The following is a 15,357-nucleotide window of genomic DNA, read 5'->3' as shown; positions in this document are numbered from 1 at the left end:
TAAACTGCCGTTAGCACTAAGCTAGCTAGTTAAAGGGTTTTTTGAGCATATACAGAGGCAAGCTACCAGTATCTGCAAAGGCTGCAATCACACCTTGAAATTACAAGGCAGAAAACATTTTTTGCAGCTGTTTCTGGGAGAGGTTGGGGGATGGGCGTGCAGGGAAGAGTTTTGCTCTGGTAGAATTATCCTTGAGCTGATTATTGAAGGATGGGAGATCACCTTGAATAACTTCACAACAGATTCCTTAACTTTAGAATAACCTCAAGGCTTTCCAACAGCCTCTGTTACCCGCACGCTATCATTCCAGTGAGCACAGAGCCTTTGAAAGTGAACAGCACTAAAATCAAGTTTAAAAAAAAAAATAGAGACATTTTTTAGAATATGTAGAATGCGAGAGCTATTTTAACCAAGTTTTTGTTACCTCAGAAGTTACACCTGTTTCCAGGAGAGATGCAACCACATAAGCTGTCAGGGAGATCTTACCATGGATTCCACCCTGGAGGGCAACAAACACAAACCACTGGATGAAAACTAGAGAAAAGGATGCTGCATAAAAAGACTCTTGAAGCAAGACAAAGAATATGTTATAATTGTAAGAGAAGCTGTGGCATCGTAGAACTTCTTTTCCTTTGCACATAAGGAGTACAACATTTAGGAGCCCAAGCACATACTGTAGCTTCCTTCCCTAGCAATAGCCTGAGAACACACTCAATGCACGTAACTACACACTCCGAGACCTGACTCCGAAGTGTTTTGCAAGACTTGACATCTTGCTTTCTGTTCTCATGGGGCAGCACACAGATACGTTCTCATAGACTTTTTTTTTTACTGAAACTCTCCTGGTTCTTCCTATACTCTTCTAGCCGTTCAAGTGCAATATTCATATTAGGCATAAGGAAACTGCATCATTTCATGCTTTGGTAATAACTTTAAAAATGCACTTATTGCATGATTTTGAGTCTGTTAGTTTTTACCTGAATGTCCTTATTTAGTATCCTACCCATAGCAGGAAAAGAACCATCTTCTTTCTGATGCTGGATGATCCAGTCTTTGGCAGCTGTTAGTTCTTTTGGGTCAATGAAAATAAACCCACGAGACTGTGCAAAGGACTTGAGGACAAAAGCTGTTAGCCTGTAAATATGAATTTATCATCTTTACTAAGAAAACAAATTCAGAATAATGTATCAGTGAGGGGAAAACAACATTCTTAGAAAGCACAAACTGTAAAAAAAGTCGTTGGGGAAACACTAAATATCGTTAAAATTAATGGTACATAAAAGCACCTGAACACTGTCCAAACTTCTGGATAAGAGCAGGATTAAGGGTCAACAAATTAAATTGAAAAGTATAACTGGAAGATATATTTGTCTTAGTTATGACACACTCTGAAATTCAGTTCCCTTTAGTAGGTGCTCATCTGCCACTCAAATTTTTAAAGCTTTTAAATTAAGAATCAATATCCTTATATATATATAAAATCATTTGTAAAGAAATAGAGGAGCAAATTTTCCAATTTTGTTACTGTCTTAACTAAAAAAAAAAAAAAAGAGAAATCCAGCCCCATTGCTAAAGTCTGAGGCTGTGTTAGACTTTATACAGAATTAAGACTTAAGAAAGCAACAGAAGTGTTTTTGGAATTCTAAACCTCTGACACGCAACAAGTGCGAACTCTGGCCAGCTTTGGGAGATTGAATCATTCATTTTACAAGCCTCCAAGGAATGGGAGGGTAGAAAGCATGCTGCCTGGCAGGGGATTTTTCGAGCGTTAAGTAATTCTGTGTCACCATATTTTACATCCAGGGACTGGGAGATGCCAGATCTGAGATAAAAGTTTACTATCTTAGAAACAGTGAGGCAGCAGCAGCATAGTAGTGGTACTTCCCCTTAGATGAGTTCATGAACTAAATGAGTTTAAAGCAAAATACAGAGCAGATGGAGAAGCCAAATGACAGCAGAAACAAATGAATGAAGACAAGAATCTACTACATCTGAGACCTTGTAGTCAACTAACACGTTAATGTGATGTAACGTACAACCTTAAAGGCCACGGTTTCCTAAGGGGCACATTAGTGAGATGAGCTGATTTCTCCGTTTCATAAGTCCTCGTTCTCATATTGTTTGACACTGAAAGGTCCTGCACTTCAATTCTCAAGGCATAAATGCATACCATTCCATTTCATCCATGAGGGCATATAAAGAGAAAGACTTTGAGGTTTTTGGGGGCTGGTTTTGGTGTTGTGTTTGTTTTTTTTTTTTTCCTCTACCTTGGTAGAAGCCTCCACCCCTTCTAGAGACAGCAAGTTTCTCTGTACAAGCTTCAGGTGAAGCTCCATTGCCTAGTGGAATTAGGTGCTTAAATGCCCCACACACTGCTACTCCAATTACAGTAGACCAAAAATGATGCTTAACTATAGTTTCTGTGCCTAAAGCCTGGACATATTAGTAGATGTGACTACCTTGGCTGCCCCTGAGTCTTGAAACGATTGTAATACACCTACTAGAGTAGTATGAACACTCAGCAGCATTGAAACAGTAAGTCCATAGTCGTTAAGTATTATTTCTATTATCCACTGCGTGTGATACCATGATGGAAGCTGGAAAATTACTCTTCTTTCCTTGCCAATTGTGTATTTTTCCCATTTAGCAAACACTGAATTTTCTAACTCTGTTTTAAATAGCAACTCACCACATACTCCCCGAGGAATCCCTCTCGCCAAAAGCACTGTATGAACCATCTTGTCTCTTGTAGGTCAGCTGGCGCTGGTAGCCTGGAAGTCACAAAAGAATTGGGAGAGTCCAAAATGCTCGCACAGAGAAAAACAAGTATTTAAAGTGAATGAAGACTCAGACCATCTGGCACTAGTGTAAGGGATTCTGCTGCCCGAGGCAACCTCTCACTTGGCTGTGCGTGATAGAGACAGCTCTGTGTACGTACGCTGTAGCTTATTCAGAAATCCATTCAGACTAGCATCTGTAAGACCACAGCTCCTGCATTCCAGCCAGTAGAAACGTTAAAATTTTGTAATCTGAAAAGATGCAGTATTAAAAGAAAGATTTTTACTTAAGCATACAGCCATTCTCCTTCTGTTTTACTGAAAGCACCATGCAGATGAAAATTTTTTTCCTTTAATGATACAACTGGATTCAGACTTTTCTCCAAAGCTGTTGCTTGAGGCAACTTAATGTAACATGACAATAACAACTGTGATCTTAATGTATATGAACACTTAACTAACTACTAGGGCTGTCTTCTAAGACTCATTTTAGACAACAATTATTAAAAAGTTGAATGCTGAAGATAAGAAATCTCTACAGGAATGTCTTCTGAGATTAAAAAAGAAAGACAGCAAAGTGCTTTTCCTATTAGGAAAAGAATTTGCTTCTCAAACCTGTTTGTCTTATAACTGTGCACTGGCCATCATAATAAAGCACTCTGAGCCTGTCTATTGAGGAGTACAGAATACATACTTTGATAAAGCTCTTAAATGACCATTGGGATCAAACCCTGCAGAATGGGTATTTCTGATACGGAGATGTGTCAAAGCTGCAAGAAGACCATGTCAAAGACATTTAGTGTCTGCTTAATTCTCTGATACATGAATAGACATTTTATTCCACAGTGCATGACATTTCTATGGGAATGGATTACTTTTTCATTTCCGGAGGTGAAGTTTCTTTGTTGACCTCTCCAGATACAGGCAGCTCCACAATCCCCGAGCAAGGGCTGCCCATGACTCCTACATTTTTCCTGTTGCTCTATAGCCTTCTGATGCTCATAGGGAATGGCGATACAACAGTTTGAAAAATGGGAGGATTAATGATGCTTTTGTAGTAAAAAAAAAAATCTTTGTCTAGAGGTTGTGGGTTATATACAAGTACATGGCAGAAACCATAAGTAACAGTATTTTTTTTTCTTCCTCCAAAGAATAGGTATTACATTAAATTAGATTGATTTCTTCTACATAGGCCTCAGATATAATTTACTACTGAGCACTTCCTCCTTAAAATGTTCCTAAGTCTTCAATTCCAGTGTGTTAGAGGGACAAATGAAGTACTTGTATTTTTATATCAGTCTTGTAATTTTCTCTGTTCTTTTATTCAAATGTTCATTTTGCATTGACTTATGCTTCATTGCTCTTACATTTATTCTTCTTTGCTTGCCAGGTTGCTAGTGGCACAGACTTTGTCTTCTTGCTCTTCTGAAGTCTTCTGTTTTCTAAGCACTCCCCTGAATGTTTGGACTCCCTGGATAGGTTCACTTTTCTAGTTTTCACCTGTTCACCTGCTTTTGTAGAACTGCATTGTGGGAAAGTGGAAAAATTACTGACTAGTTTAGCTGAGGCCACTTCTAAAGGTTAGGGAATATATGGGAATTGTTGGGTATCAGCACTTTCTATGACCGATGACTAAGTGATTAAAAAGTTTTCTGGCCTGGTAACGCACAAAAGCCTTCTAGAGTGAGCAAACGGACTTTCCCAGCTAAACCTTATACTTGGCAGGGCTCCAATAAACACAGAAAAGTTTAAAACTCCCGAGGATTTCTTCTGTAAGGGTTAATTAGCAGGCAGAGTTTGGAGCCAAAAACCTGGAAGGTTTGCAGATTCATAAAATGAAACAAAAGCAAGTGATATTGAAAAGGAAAAACTGACTAGACTATTAAAAAATTCCCTTTGTCTTATTGCTATCAGCAAACACAAAACATTGCAAGTGAAACAACTGTAGCCAGGCAAAGGAAGCAGCACTGGGCTTTTGCTGCTGAACACAAGAAATATATTACATATTACATTTTATATTTATATTTTCAGAGGAGAACCACCTAATCCTGTCACCTCTGATTTCACGACATGACTATTGCCTGACTCATACACAAGAGAGCTTTGTCCCTTTGGGTCATTCTTGTTTATAATGACCTCCGAATTCTTACTTGTCCTGAGAATTGTATTTAGTTATAAAACTATTTTGCATGTGGCTCTTCCCAAACAAATGCTGATAAAAACAGTGCATAAAAAGACAGATTGTTTTGAGATGTTTAGTGAGATAGGACAGAACACTGAAAGGACAGAAAAAAGCCTTCATTATATGGCTCTAAGTTAACTAGTCTGAAAACTAGCTTTTGAATTTGGGTATACTGTTACTAAGGAAATACTATTAAAAAAGAAAAAGTTCAGAGAAGAGCCACATAGTGTCTAAAGGACTGGAAAGACAATTTAGGAATATGGCAAAAACCTAAATATATAGATTTTTACTAAATTTATTTTTCCTTGACTTTCTGGAATGTTTGAACATAGAAATAAGCTGCCTAAGAAAAACAAAAATAATAAAAAAACAGATATAAGCATGTAAACTAGGAGTCATTGACAAGAAGCACAGGCTTCATATCAAGGGAAAACATCTTGCCGTCAACATCTTGTTAAACTGTGAGATTATCCTACAAGAAATAATGAATCCTGTTCACTTGGGATACTCTTGACTAGAAAGGATAATGTGGTACTAGTAAAACTTTCTTCTAACTTATAAGCCTTTTCTCCTTCTATAAATTGTAAGTGTAATGAGTTACCTTGAACAAGGTAATCTGTAGCTTCACTCTCCACCTCATGACTGAGTTGTTTGGTTTTCTGCAGATATTTCAGGACAAAAACATTAGGAGCAAAATGGATCATGTTCTGCTCCCCACATCCAAATGGCAATCGCAAAAGATTGTCCAGGTTGTTCAATGTAGGACCCATCACATCTCCTGTTTGAAAAAGAGGAGATATGTTCAGTATTAAGGAATTACATTTTATTTCCTTTTGATGTCTTAGGATTGAAACCCACCTGACTACACTAATTTCTACTAGCTACACTTAGCCAGTTTAAATAAACTGTTTTCATAATTTGGAAATCCTTCAAATATTAAGTCTTAGCCCTTCACACTCTTGCTGGAATAAAGAAACTTCACATTTGAGAGTCTGATCATCCATGACTCCACAATTTATACTAATAGTTCGGAACACAGCACAATCTGTGAGTACGATGATTATGAAATGAATACTATGGATTCCAACGGACAGTGCCTCTGCAAAGCCCCCCGATGGTATCAACTTTAAGTCACTGTCAATTCAAACAGGGTCAAACAAGTGACCACAAAAAACTCCAAACCAATAATTTGTCCCAGAATTAAGCAGCATATACCTTTCTAACCACCTATGACTATCTTATCTGGTCTGTATTACTCAAATACTGGTCAGAAGCAAGTAACAGGTGGAGTATCTCTTCATATTTGATAACTGGTACCTAGTGATATCTCCTCATAATTGATACCTATTATTGAAGCCGTAGCTCTTTCTGATCCTGGAATTATGTTGTGGGGAACTCCAAGTGTAAATGCTTCATTGTGATTTTCATCAGTCTCTTCTTTTCTCCAAATTTTAAACTCTCCCATTGACCCCCAGCCTGTGGAAAAGCCAATGTACTTCACCTCAAGCTGTTTGGGGACTGTCCACTCCACAATAATAGACTCATTTAGCACCCGAGTCCCATGGCCAACCTGAAAGGAACAAAAAACCATGCAGTTCCAAGAACCCACACGTATGAAGCCAGTCTGCCACGTGTCCTTGGACCAAGTAACTTATGTGTGCATCAGAGAATACTGTCGATGGACCAGTAACTTTCTCTTTCCCACCCACAAAACAATCCAAGGAAGTTTAATGAGAATTCCACAGGTTTGACCTCCAAGGCTTTCAGCAAACTTAGCACTAAAAACATCGAAAACTGAGGTCCTGAGAACACAACGTGGCAAGCACATATGTTCTGATTAAAACAGCCCGATCAAGACTTAATATAGAAAAAGCAACAGGAGTGAAGCTTTTGCCTTCTACAAAAAGCCTAATGAAAATCTATCATTTGTGTGTGCTCAAAATCTTTTTAAGAAAGCAAGAGACTTCCAGACCATTACATGGATAGTTCACTACCTGGATAATTCCATTTTTCCAGCTGATCCAGAAGCTGCGGAATTCATCCCAGGAGAGGATACCAGCTGTGTCCCTGCTGGCCACCGGCTCACCCATTTTGCTTATGGAAATCCATGTTTTCGTATTTTGATGTCCACCAATAACAATCTCGGTCATCTCTGCCATGTCGTGTGGACCAGAGGACAAGGCCAGGTGAGCATCATTGTGTGCTTTCACAGCAATGTCAAAGTGCGTCATCTGGGCAGGTTTCTGCATGTATTGGTACTCGTATTTGTTAGGTGTAGAAATGTGTATTTTCTCTAGTCAGAAAAACAACGGAATATTGTAAGAATTAGAGCTTAGCTCACATACTTAAAAAAATAACCCATAGCTAAATACCAAAATTTAAATAAACAGATGTTTTCAAAGTACATGTTCTTTTTTCCAGCTTCTTTTAGGCAAAATACATGTGGATGTTTCTTCCCATCTTCTATTTAAATCCCTTTCCAATACAGAAGATCCTTCAATTCAAACTGCTCAGCTGGATTTCTTATGAAGTCTGTAAGGGATTTTTCAGTTCTAGTCTAGTGGTCAAAAGCATCTCTGTTTAGCTACTGGAGCCAACTTTGAGCTATCCAAATCTCAGGCAGAAAGGCCATACTGATTCCAGAACTGAATTTTAAAACATCAACTGAAAATATAGTACAGTCACAGTTACTGTCCACAGTGCTGAATACTTAAACTGTTTCATAAAGGAATTTAATTGCCATTTCCAGAAATCACTTGGGCAGTTAGAGCAAATTCATAATTAGCCAGCCCGTTAAGAAAGACTCTTTATTCAAAAGTTCCTCCTACACACCATAAATCATCAATCATAGACAAATAGAAACAAAGATTTTTTTAAAATTTTTTTCTTTCATGGAATGAAGCCACATGTTTCCATTTATAACTGAATCAAACAAACTTAATATCTCATTCAAATCATGAACTTACCATTTGGGCAGAAGAACACGCTATAGGTGTATTCTCTGGACAGTCCCTCTGGCTATATAAAGACAGAAATCCAAACATAAAAATACAGTGCTTGGATTAGCAGTAACAGTTACTCAGTTTTACTTACAAGATACAGCAATAATATTCTGCTGCTGTACAGTGTCTTATATCCCTTACAGAAGAGTTATTACACTGTATTCTGCTAGCTAGAGATATGCTAACCTCACATCACAGCGTAGTTCTTAGCTTAATAGAGCAAGCGTACGGGCCCTTTCTGTACAAGTACCACTAAAATTGATTATTTCCAATCTTGCAAATATACCATAAATCAACTTGAAGATTCTTATAAACCTATTCACATTTGATTAATTACCTAAAAACTTCCATGATTTGCCCAAGCATTATAATTTTTTTCCCCTGAATTATTACAAATTCGTATTTTCTTACCTCAATAATAACACTACTGCGAACATAATCCATTCCCACTGGGGTCCTTTTGTCCATATAATTGTCCTCTGAGTGCTTGCCATTCTTTAAGGTCTGCATCCCATCCTGACAGCAATTAGTTCCACCATAAGCAAAAGCTTTTGCTAAGAAACAGAAGGGAAAAGAAGCAGAGATTTTGCGATAGGAAGATCTTCAGGAGTTCAAGTGAAGATCTAAACTAACTAGATACAGATGATTAACAATACATCAAGTGTTTCGTAATTACAGCTCTCGTATTACCTTTATTCTGTAAGTATTTGAACAGTCACACCTAAAATTCGACAATATTTGGACAGTCACAGGGCAACAGAGGAACTCTTTCCTAGTTTCCAGTGTTTCCCAATTTTTACTGTGACTATTTGCATGAAAGATGTAGAGAATTTGTTGTTATTCTCTTATTTAAAAATTTCCACCGATCTCTTCAGGGAGATGTAACAGGTCCAAACCTTAAATGACCACATATCACGCAATGCTGATGTCTAGGGAATCTCCTGAAGTTTGTTCATACGCTCTCCCATGCATTACAGCTATAGAATTGGTTTCTAAGAAACAAATGAGGTTGAAAAGCTAAGTTGGCAGCAAGTGGAAGGAAATTATTCCACTTTGGGGTACTAGAAAAGTAAGAACTTTCTTCTCAAAGAGGATTAAAAAAACCACTTGTCAAGCCCCTTCAAGCAGCAAGCTATTTTTATTTCTATACTACCAGTGATGTTGCTCAGTCCAAGCTCATTGAAGGACAAAACGATAGAGGTGGGTTTAGCTTCCCCAGGGGCAACGCACTTCTTTCTTGTCAGATGGTGTTTCCCAGGATGGCCAACAAACTTTATGCCTTTTGGAACAGAAATCTTCACATGGACCTGTGAATATTTTTGAATGCCATTTATTGCAAATTTCAGCTGCAATCCCAACAGATATATGAAAAATCTAAAAACTACAAAATGCCTAATAAAAATCATAGCATGCACAGATTATTCATTCTTCAAACCTTCTAGTAATATATTTGACTGACAGCAAAGTCAATTCCAGCTCAGCAGTTCTACAAGTAGTTCAGAATGATACTGCTGGAGCTAGAGAGAGAATGAGTTTGGGAAGAAAACAGCTAGGGAAGTAGGATTTCTTGAAAAAAGCATTCTTTCAAAAAAAAAAAATAATACTTTCAGCAGCTTTCTGATTATAAAGGAAATTCTTCTCTGTGGTTCAGCATAAGCTTCCTAATTGCCTTCCCTACATTGTCCAATATTTGTATTTCTGAAGTGCTGCAAGACACTTCAGACTACTACAGCTGTTTCAAGCTAAAAGTAAATAAAGCAATAACATTTATTCATATGGAAACGCAGTATTTTTCTCTTGTTCAAAGCATTTACAATGCGCTTATCACTACCTTATCCCTATACCTTATCTACAGTAACTTGTCGATCACTTAGGAAATTTTGATGATAAAACATAATTTAGTGACATAACAATGGAACAAGAGGGTGTTACCTCTACACAGACAGCTAAGTAATTGTAGACAGTCAGTGGGATTTTGGTCTGTTCTCCCCGGATGACGTGGTACGGCAAGGTGAAATCAATGAAGAAGGGTTTAAATGTCTTCAGCTCTGTTTGGCTGGCAATGCCCAACCCCTTCTCTTCAGACAGACCCACAGCTTCCGTTATCCACGTGGTGATGGAGTCCGGCACTTCCACGTGCAGCTGTGCTTCTCCCGATACATTACTACCAAAGAAAACAGGGAATAACTCGGCTTAATCAGATTAACGAAATGCTTCTGAATGAAGCGAAAGCACAGAGGGCCCTTTTGGGGAATTCTGTCCAGATCCAAACTTACAATGTAGCATCGTGTCTGCTTTGAACAACAGCTTATAAAAGGCCCAATGTTTTCTATCAGGGTTTTTGAGACCTACGCACATTTATAAGGAACAGAACAGCACGTAGTTGCTTTTGCAAAACACAGTCTAACATACAAATTCTTACTGGATTAAAAGCTTTATTGGCAGAGTCACTTTTCTTAGAGGCAAATGTCTGCACTAAGTCAAAAAGAAAAAAAAAAAAGAAAAGAAAGAATCTTAGGCTGAGGTCCTGGATAAGAGCAGTTCAGGAATAATTTATTTAAAAGCTAGTGAAATAAAAGTAATTTTTGTTGGAGCCCATTGTCCTTGTATACATTGCCACATCGCAAACTCGGCTTGAACATAAGGGCAAATGAGAAATTTTCCAGACACCAAGTTCAGCAACTGCTTGTCCAGGGGAGCGTATTTTGATTCACAAACATTTTGGTTGGTTGGTTTTTGGAATGCCTGACTCCGAAAATTTCCAAAAACATCATTTGGATCCAATGAGGATTGAAACTAATTATTAAAAATCAAATTTCTATTCTGAGTATTTAGCTTTACAGTGCATACCACAACAGGATATCATAAACCTGGTATCCTCTTCCATGCTTTATAAAAACAGAAATGCAATTTTGTTCTGCAGACTTTGCTATTTCCCTCCTGCAAAGAAGCTTTGGCCTTGCCTGGAACAGAAAACATTTCCTCTAAAGCAAGAACAAAAGCTATTTCATGGCTCAACTGGCAGGATGATTGGTGCAGTTATGAGTACACCCTAAGGTTGTTTTCTCTCAAGTTCTTATTTATTCCCCAGAGCTTGATACACATGCTGCTAGCTCTATAATCATTTGAGAGCAACATGCGTCTTAGCTGGCATGGAAAACGAGAAAGCAAGATCTTTGGAATAAGCTCTGTGAGTCTACAGCACAGCACACTGTCTTTCAACGCTGCAATTCCTCCTGATTCATATCCAGGACAAACGGAAGAATCGCGCTTTCACTGCTTTTGCACTGAAGGTTATTCACATTTTCGGCACCAATGAAGTACCTTTACTTTCTTCGTCTAAATCAACTGTTTGTGATTTTCAACGAGCCCAAGCTATTTTGACTCTCACTAACTAGGCAGCATATACATAATGGTCTCTGTATTTACATTACAGTAGGAAAAGGATTAAAACAAATAGTTTGATAAAAAACTAGAGATCACTATGCCTTTGAATAGGCATGCTAGGCTCGGTGAGTGTCCAAGCTCTCTGGCCAACGAACGTGGTTCCCCAGCGCAAAGTACAGAGTGGAGAGCCTGGGAAACGAACTTGGCTTGACAGCACCAAGTTATTTTAACGTCTTTTAAGCACACTAGTTTCTTAATATTCAGGTCTTCCTCCTAACTGGAGTCAGGTAGCTGGTACCTGCAATAAACTTCAGGCTTGGAGAGTAAGCAGAAGGGTGTCCGAGCTCCAGAACTGGCGCTATTCCAGTCTGTTTAACCAGACAATTTGTTGCAGCTGATGTTCTTTCCACTGGGATTTCAGCCCATAACCAGCATTAACATTATTTTCACACATGAGGGCACTTACTCTTCTGGGCGGGAGGCCAAAGTACACACACATTTCCAGCCATTAGACCCTCCAGGCAGGCTTTAGGAATTTTTAGAATTGGTTTGGGAAGTTGACATTAGGCTTTTGTTTCTCTTTTTTGAGGATTGTATATTATAATTATAAATGGTAGAAGAAGAAAAAAATTGCTCCTGTTCAAGACAGTAGAAATCAAGGAATTCTTAACTTAGTTGTTTCTAATGAAATGAAGTGGAGAAAACGCAATCTGCAACTTTTTATTCCACACTCTCCCACTTATAATTAACTGCCCCAGCTTGCTGAGGCCCAAACGGGCACTTCTGGAGTTCTTTGTGTATTTCTACAAAGCATATTTCACACTCAATTGAACAGATTTGAATACACTTGCTGCAAGTTCCTGTCAAATTTAATTTATAATCATTTATTGAAAATGAAGTTTACTTGCAAACCTGGAGAAGCTTTTTTATAATTGCTCCAAATTATCCTAGATGTGCTGTTTCAGGGAGAGATCAGTTATCTGTTTATTCTTTTTTTTTTAGCTCTAGTTGTACCAGGTGGAAATCATGATTTATTGGGCACTAAATTAAGGTTTGGGGGAGATGCTCTTGCATCAGATGAAAGAGAAAGAAGGGGGTCTGTGCAATTTAAAAAGCAATCAATGTAGAATACTCACCAGTGCGTGGTTAGGCTATACCAGCATTTACAGAAGACAGAAGCAGCTATTCTGCCTCCATCTCCTCACACATATTACCCTGCGATCATTTTCCCGCTAAAGCATATGCAACTAGAATTAATGCTAGAATAGAGGTGGAAAGGAAGACAGACACTAGCACTCGCTGAGGTTGACATTTGTGGATTACCCTAGGGTCCAAACACAAATCCGGACCCAACTCCTTCCCCACTGTAAAGGGAAACTGGCACTTCTGAGGGGCTGGTATTGCCTCTTGACTGTGATTTCCCACTACACTTTGCTCTCTAAAGCAGTACATAGCTCTGGTTCCTATGAAGATTTTAGCATAGAGCTAGAAGTGCATCATCACTTTATATCTTACAGTCTCTTTTCATTGCACAAGCAGACTGACTTGCATTTATTATGAGGTAAGCTGATGCAGCAGGTAGTTCCTCACCGTAGTTAATCACTGCACCCCTATATCTTCACTTGCCCTTCAATAATTTGTTGATACATCCTTTCCATAAGTGAGTAAAACCTAGAAAGGTGTTGAACCAAACCATTGCTCCTTTTCTTCCCTGGAGATACTCCTCTGCTTGTGACACCATGGTGAGTTTCATGTGGGTTGCAATACCTGACTGGTTCAACACTTCAAGCCCAGATGAAATGTTACAAAGAAAGATTATTGATTAAAGCAGTCATGAAGAAAAGCAACAACAAAAAATATCAGAGAATGCCATTGTAATTCCAGTAGGTTTTAAAGAGCTTTGTTTTCTGCAGTTGAAGAGGGTACAACCCTCTGGATATAATTAAGGGAATTCCCTGTCAATACCTGACGTTGAGGCAGTGCCAAATCCACGTTTCAGGAAAGAAGGTTCTTTTTCTCTTCTCTGCTCTGCTAGAACAAGAAATAAATAATTGGCAATTAATTCCTTTAATAAGACTGTTTTAACAGTAACTGATAAATCAGTGTTATCACCTGAATGCAGCTCACATGACCAACCAAAACTCTAGTTAGCATAGACTCATAAAAAAGTGAATGCATGTATGATTCATAACACAAATTGTGTAGTCTTTCCAAATGATCCCATTGTGCACACACACTTTAAACAGTCTGGAGCCATAAATAAGAATCTAAAAAGAAAAAATATAAATAAGATAATCTTGAAAACTAGCATAACTAATACAGTTTAAAAACAGAAAGGGTTTATGATCCAAATTCTTTCACCAAATGAAGAGGTGAGAGAGTTGGGGTTGTTCAGCCTGGAGAAGAGAAGGCTCCGGGGAGACCTTTCCGCGGCCTTCTAGTACCTAAAGGGGGTCTTCAGGAGAGCTGGGGAAGGACTTTTTACAAGGGCATGGAGCGATAGGACGAGGGGGAATGGCTTCAAACTGGAAGAGGGCAGATTTAGATTAGATACTAGAAAGAAATTTTTCACTGTGTGGGTGGTGAGCCCCTGGGGCAGGTTGCCCCGAGAAGCTGTGGCTGCCCCATCCCTGGAGGTGTTCAAGGCCAGGTTGGACGGGGCTTGGAGCAACCTGGGCTGGGGGGAGGTGTCCCTGCCCAGGGCAGGGGGGTGGAACTAGATGATCTTCAAGGTTCTGTCCAACCTAAACCATTCTATGATTCTATTAACTCAAAGGGAGCATAAAGAGCATGTGACTTCCCATGACATCATGATATGGCCTTACTAATAACAGTTACTACAATCACTATTTTATATTCCCCTCCCTTTCTTCTGTTGGAATTGTCTTGATCTCTAATCTCTTCATAATTTGTTCCATTTTTGTACCTGTGATGCTTCATTATCTTTTTCTTAACTAACCTCCAAAACTTACTCTGCTGAGAGAGGCAGCCAGGTGGTTCAGAATACACAGGGAAGGCACATCCTCAGTTTGCAGCATTAGTCACAATGCTTCATGACTTTTTCTTCCTGCAGTCCCTCATTTTATTTATTTTGACCACCAGCTGAATGGTCAAAATAATGAGCAATGAGCAACTCTGCAAAACAAGGTCTTGCTTGCAAATATTGAGAAGCAGCAACTAATTAATAGAAAACTGAGATATGCAAAGAGTTTCAAATGATCCTTTTGAAGAATATTACTTTGCATTTTTCCAGAATTAATTTATATTTAACAAAGTAGTGTCAGTTACAATTTTTCTTAGGTATATCAAGACACTGAAGACAGTTTCCCCACCGACCTGTCTAAACCAAGCAATTTCCTGGGGGCACGGAGGTGGGAAACAGCTGAGAATATAGAAAAAAAAAACCAAAACAGCTGCGAGTATCATAGACAATATGCATTGCAACAAAAATGTTACCTTGGTGCTATTTTAGAATGTATTGTAGCCACCAACGTCCCAGTATGCGGCTGAAAAGCTGGGACAGCCTCATCCGTGTACATGCCTCCATTCTGCCTGTGGTTTAAGCTGACTATATCAGTCATTACAACCAAGCCAGTTTCCTAGACAATAAAAATTAATACCACAAAACAAAAACCAGCAAGAAAGAAAGAAAAAAAAAAAAAAGAATTAAATGTGTACCGATAAAAACTTTTCTGACTAGAATCCCCCAACCCTATTCCAACATTTATGGGGTAAATTTCAATTGAAACTTGAGGATTTTTTTAAAACTTTATATAAAGTGACTGTTAATGTGAAAACATGTAGGCACTTTATAGGCAGAGGTTTTATGAGAAAGCTCTTGTTTGCTTGCTTGGAAAATGCATTTAAACCAGTATCTAACATTACTGAGTGTGTAACTGTCAAGCAGCTACAGGTGAAAAATTATTACACATATTTTTCCCCTAAAATATGACATTACAGCTTTTTACCCTTCCTAAAAGTTTCCAGTGTGTTCTGCTGCAGTTAGCAG

The 15,357-nt window shown here is 38.5% G+C and overlaps 1 protein-coding gene across 1 annotated transcript in view; it reads right to left on the bottom strand.

Annotated features, from left to right (window-relative positions):
• Positions 1–15,357, bottom strand: part of CPAMD8 (C3 and PZP-like, alpha-2-macroglobulin domain containing 8) — a 51,988-nt gene that overhangs the window by 22,417 nt on the left and 14,214 nt on the right. Inside the window, exons 17-28 of the mRNA XM_009895164.1 lie at positions 14,805–14,947; positions 13,314–13,379; positions 9,894–10,125; positions 9,115–9,268; positions 8,373–8,515; positions 7,926–7,977; positions 6,954–7,252; positions 6,304–6,529; positions 5,561–5,737; positions 2,690–2,771; positions 978–1,134; positions 425–499 (exon numbers count right to left, since the gene is read on the bottom strand). Of these exons, the coding sequence (XP_009893466.1) occupies positions 425–499; positions 978–1,134; positions 2,690–2,771; positions 5,561–5,737; positions 6,304–6,529; positions 6,954–7,252; positions 7,926–7,977; positions 8,373–8,515; positions 9,115–9,268; positions 9,894–10,125; positions 13,314–13,379; positions 14,805–14,947 (1,806 nt within the window). The remainder of the gene's footprint in view (positions 1–424; positions 500–977; positions 1,135–2,689; positions 2,772–5,560; positions 5,738–6,303; positions 6,530–6,953; positions 7,253–7,925; positions 7,978–8,372; positions 8,516–9,114; positions 9,269–9,893; positions 10,126–13,313; positions 13,380–14,804; positions 14,948–15,357) is intronic.

This window comes from Charadrius vociferus, unplaced genomic scaffold, assembly GCF_000708025.1.
Source record: "Charadrius vociferus isolate BGI_N301 unplaced genomic scaffold, ASM70802v2 scaffold291, whole genome shotgun sequence".
Taxonomy (NCBI): Eukaryota; Metazoa; Chordata; class Aves; order Charadriiformes; family Charadriidae; genus Charadrius; species Charadrius vociferus.
The sequence above is the reverse complement of the archived record's forward strand: the minus strand, read 5'-3'. Positions and strand labels throughout refer to the sequence as shown.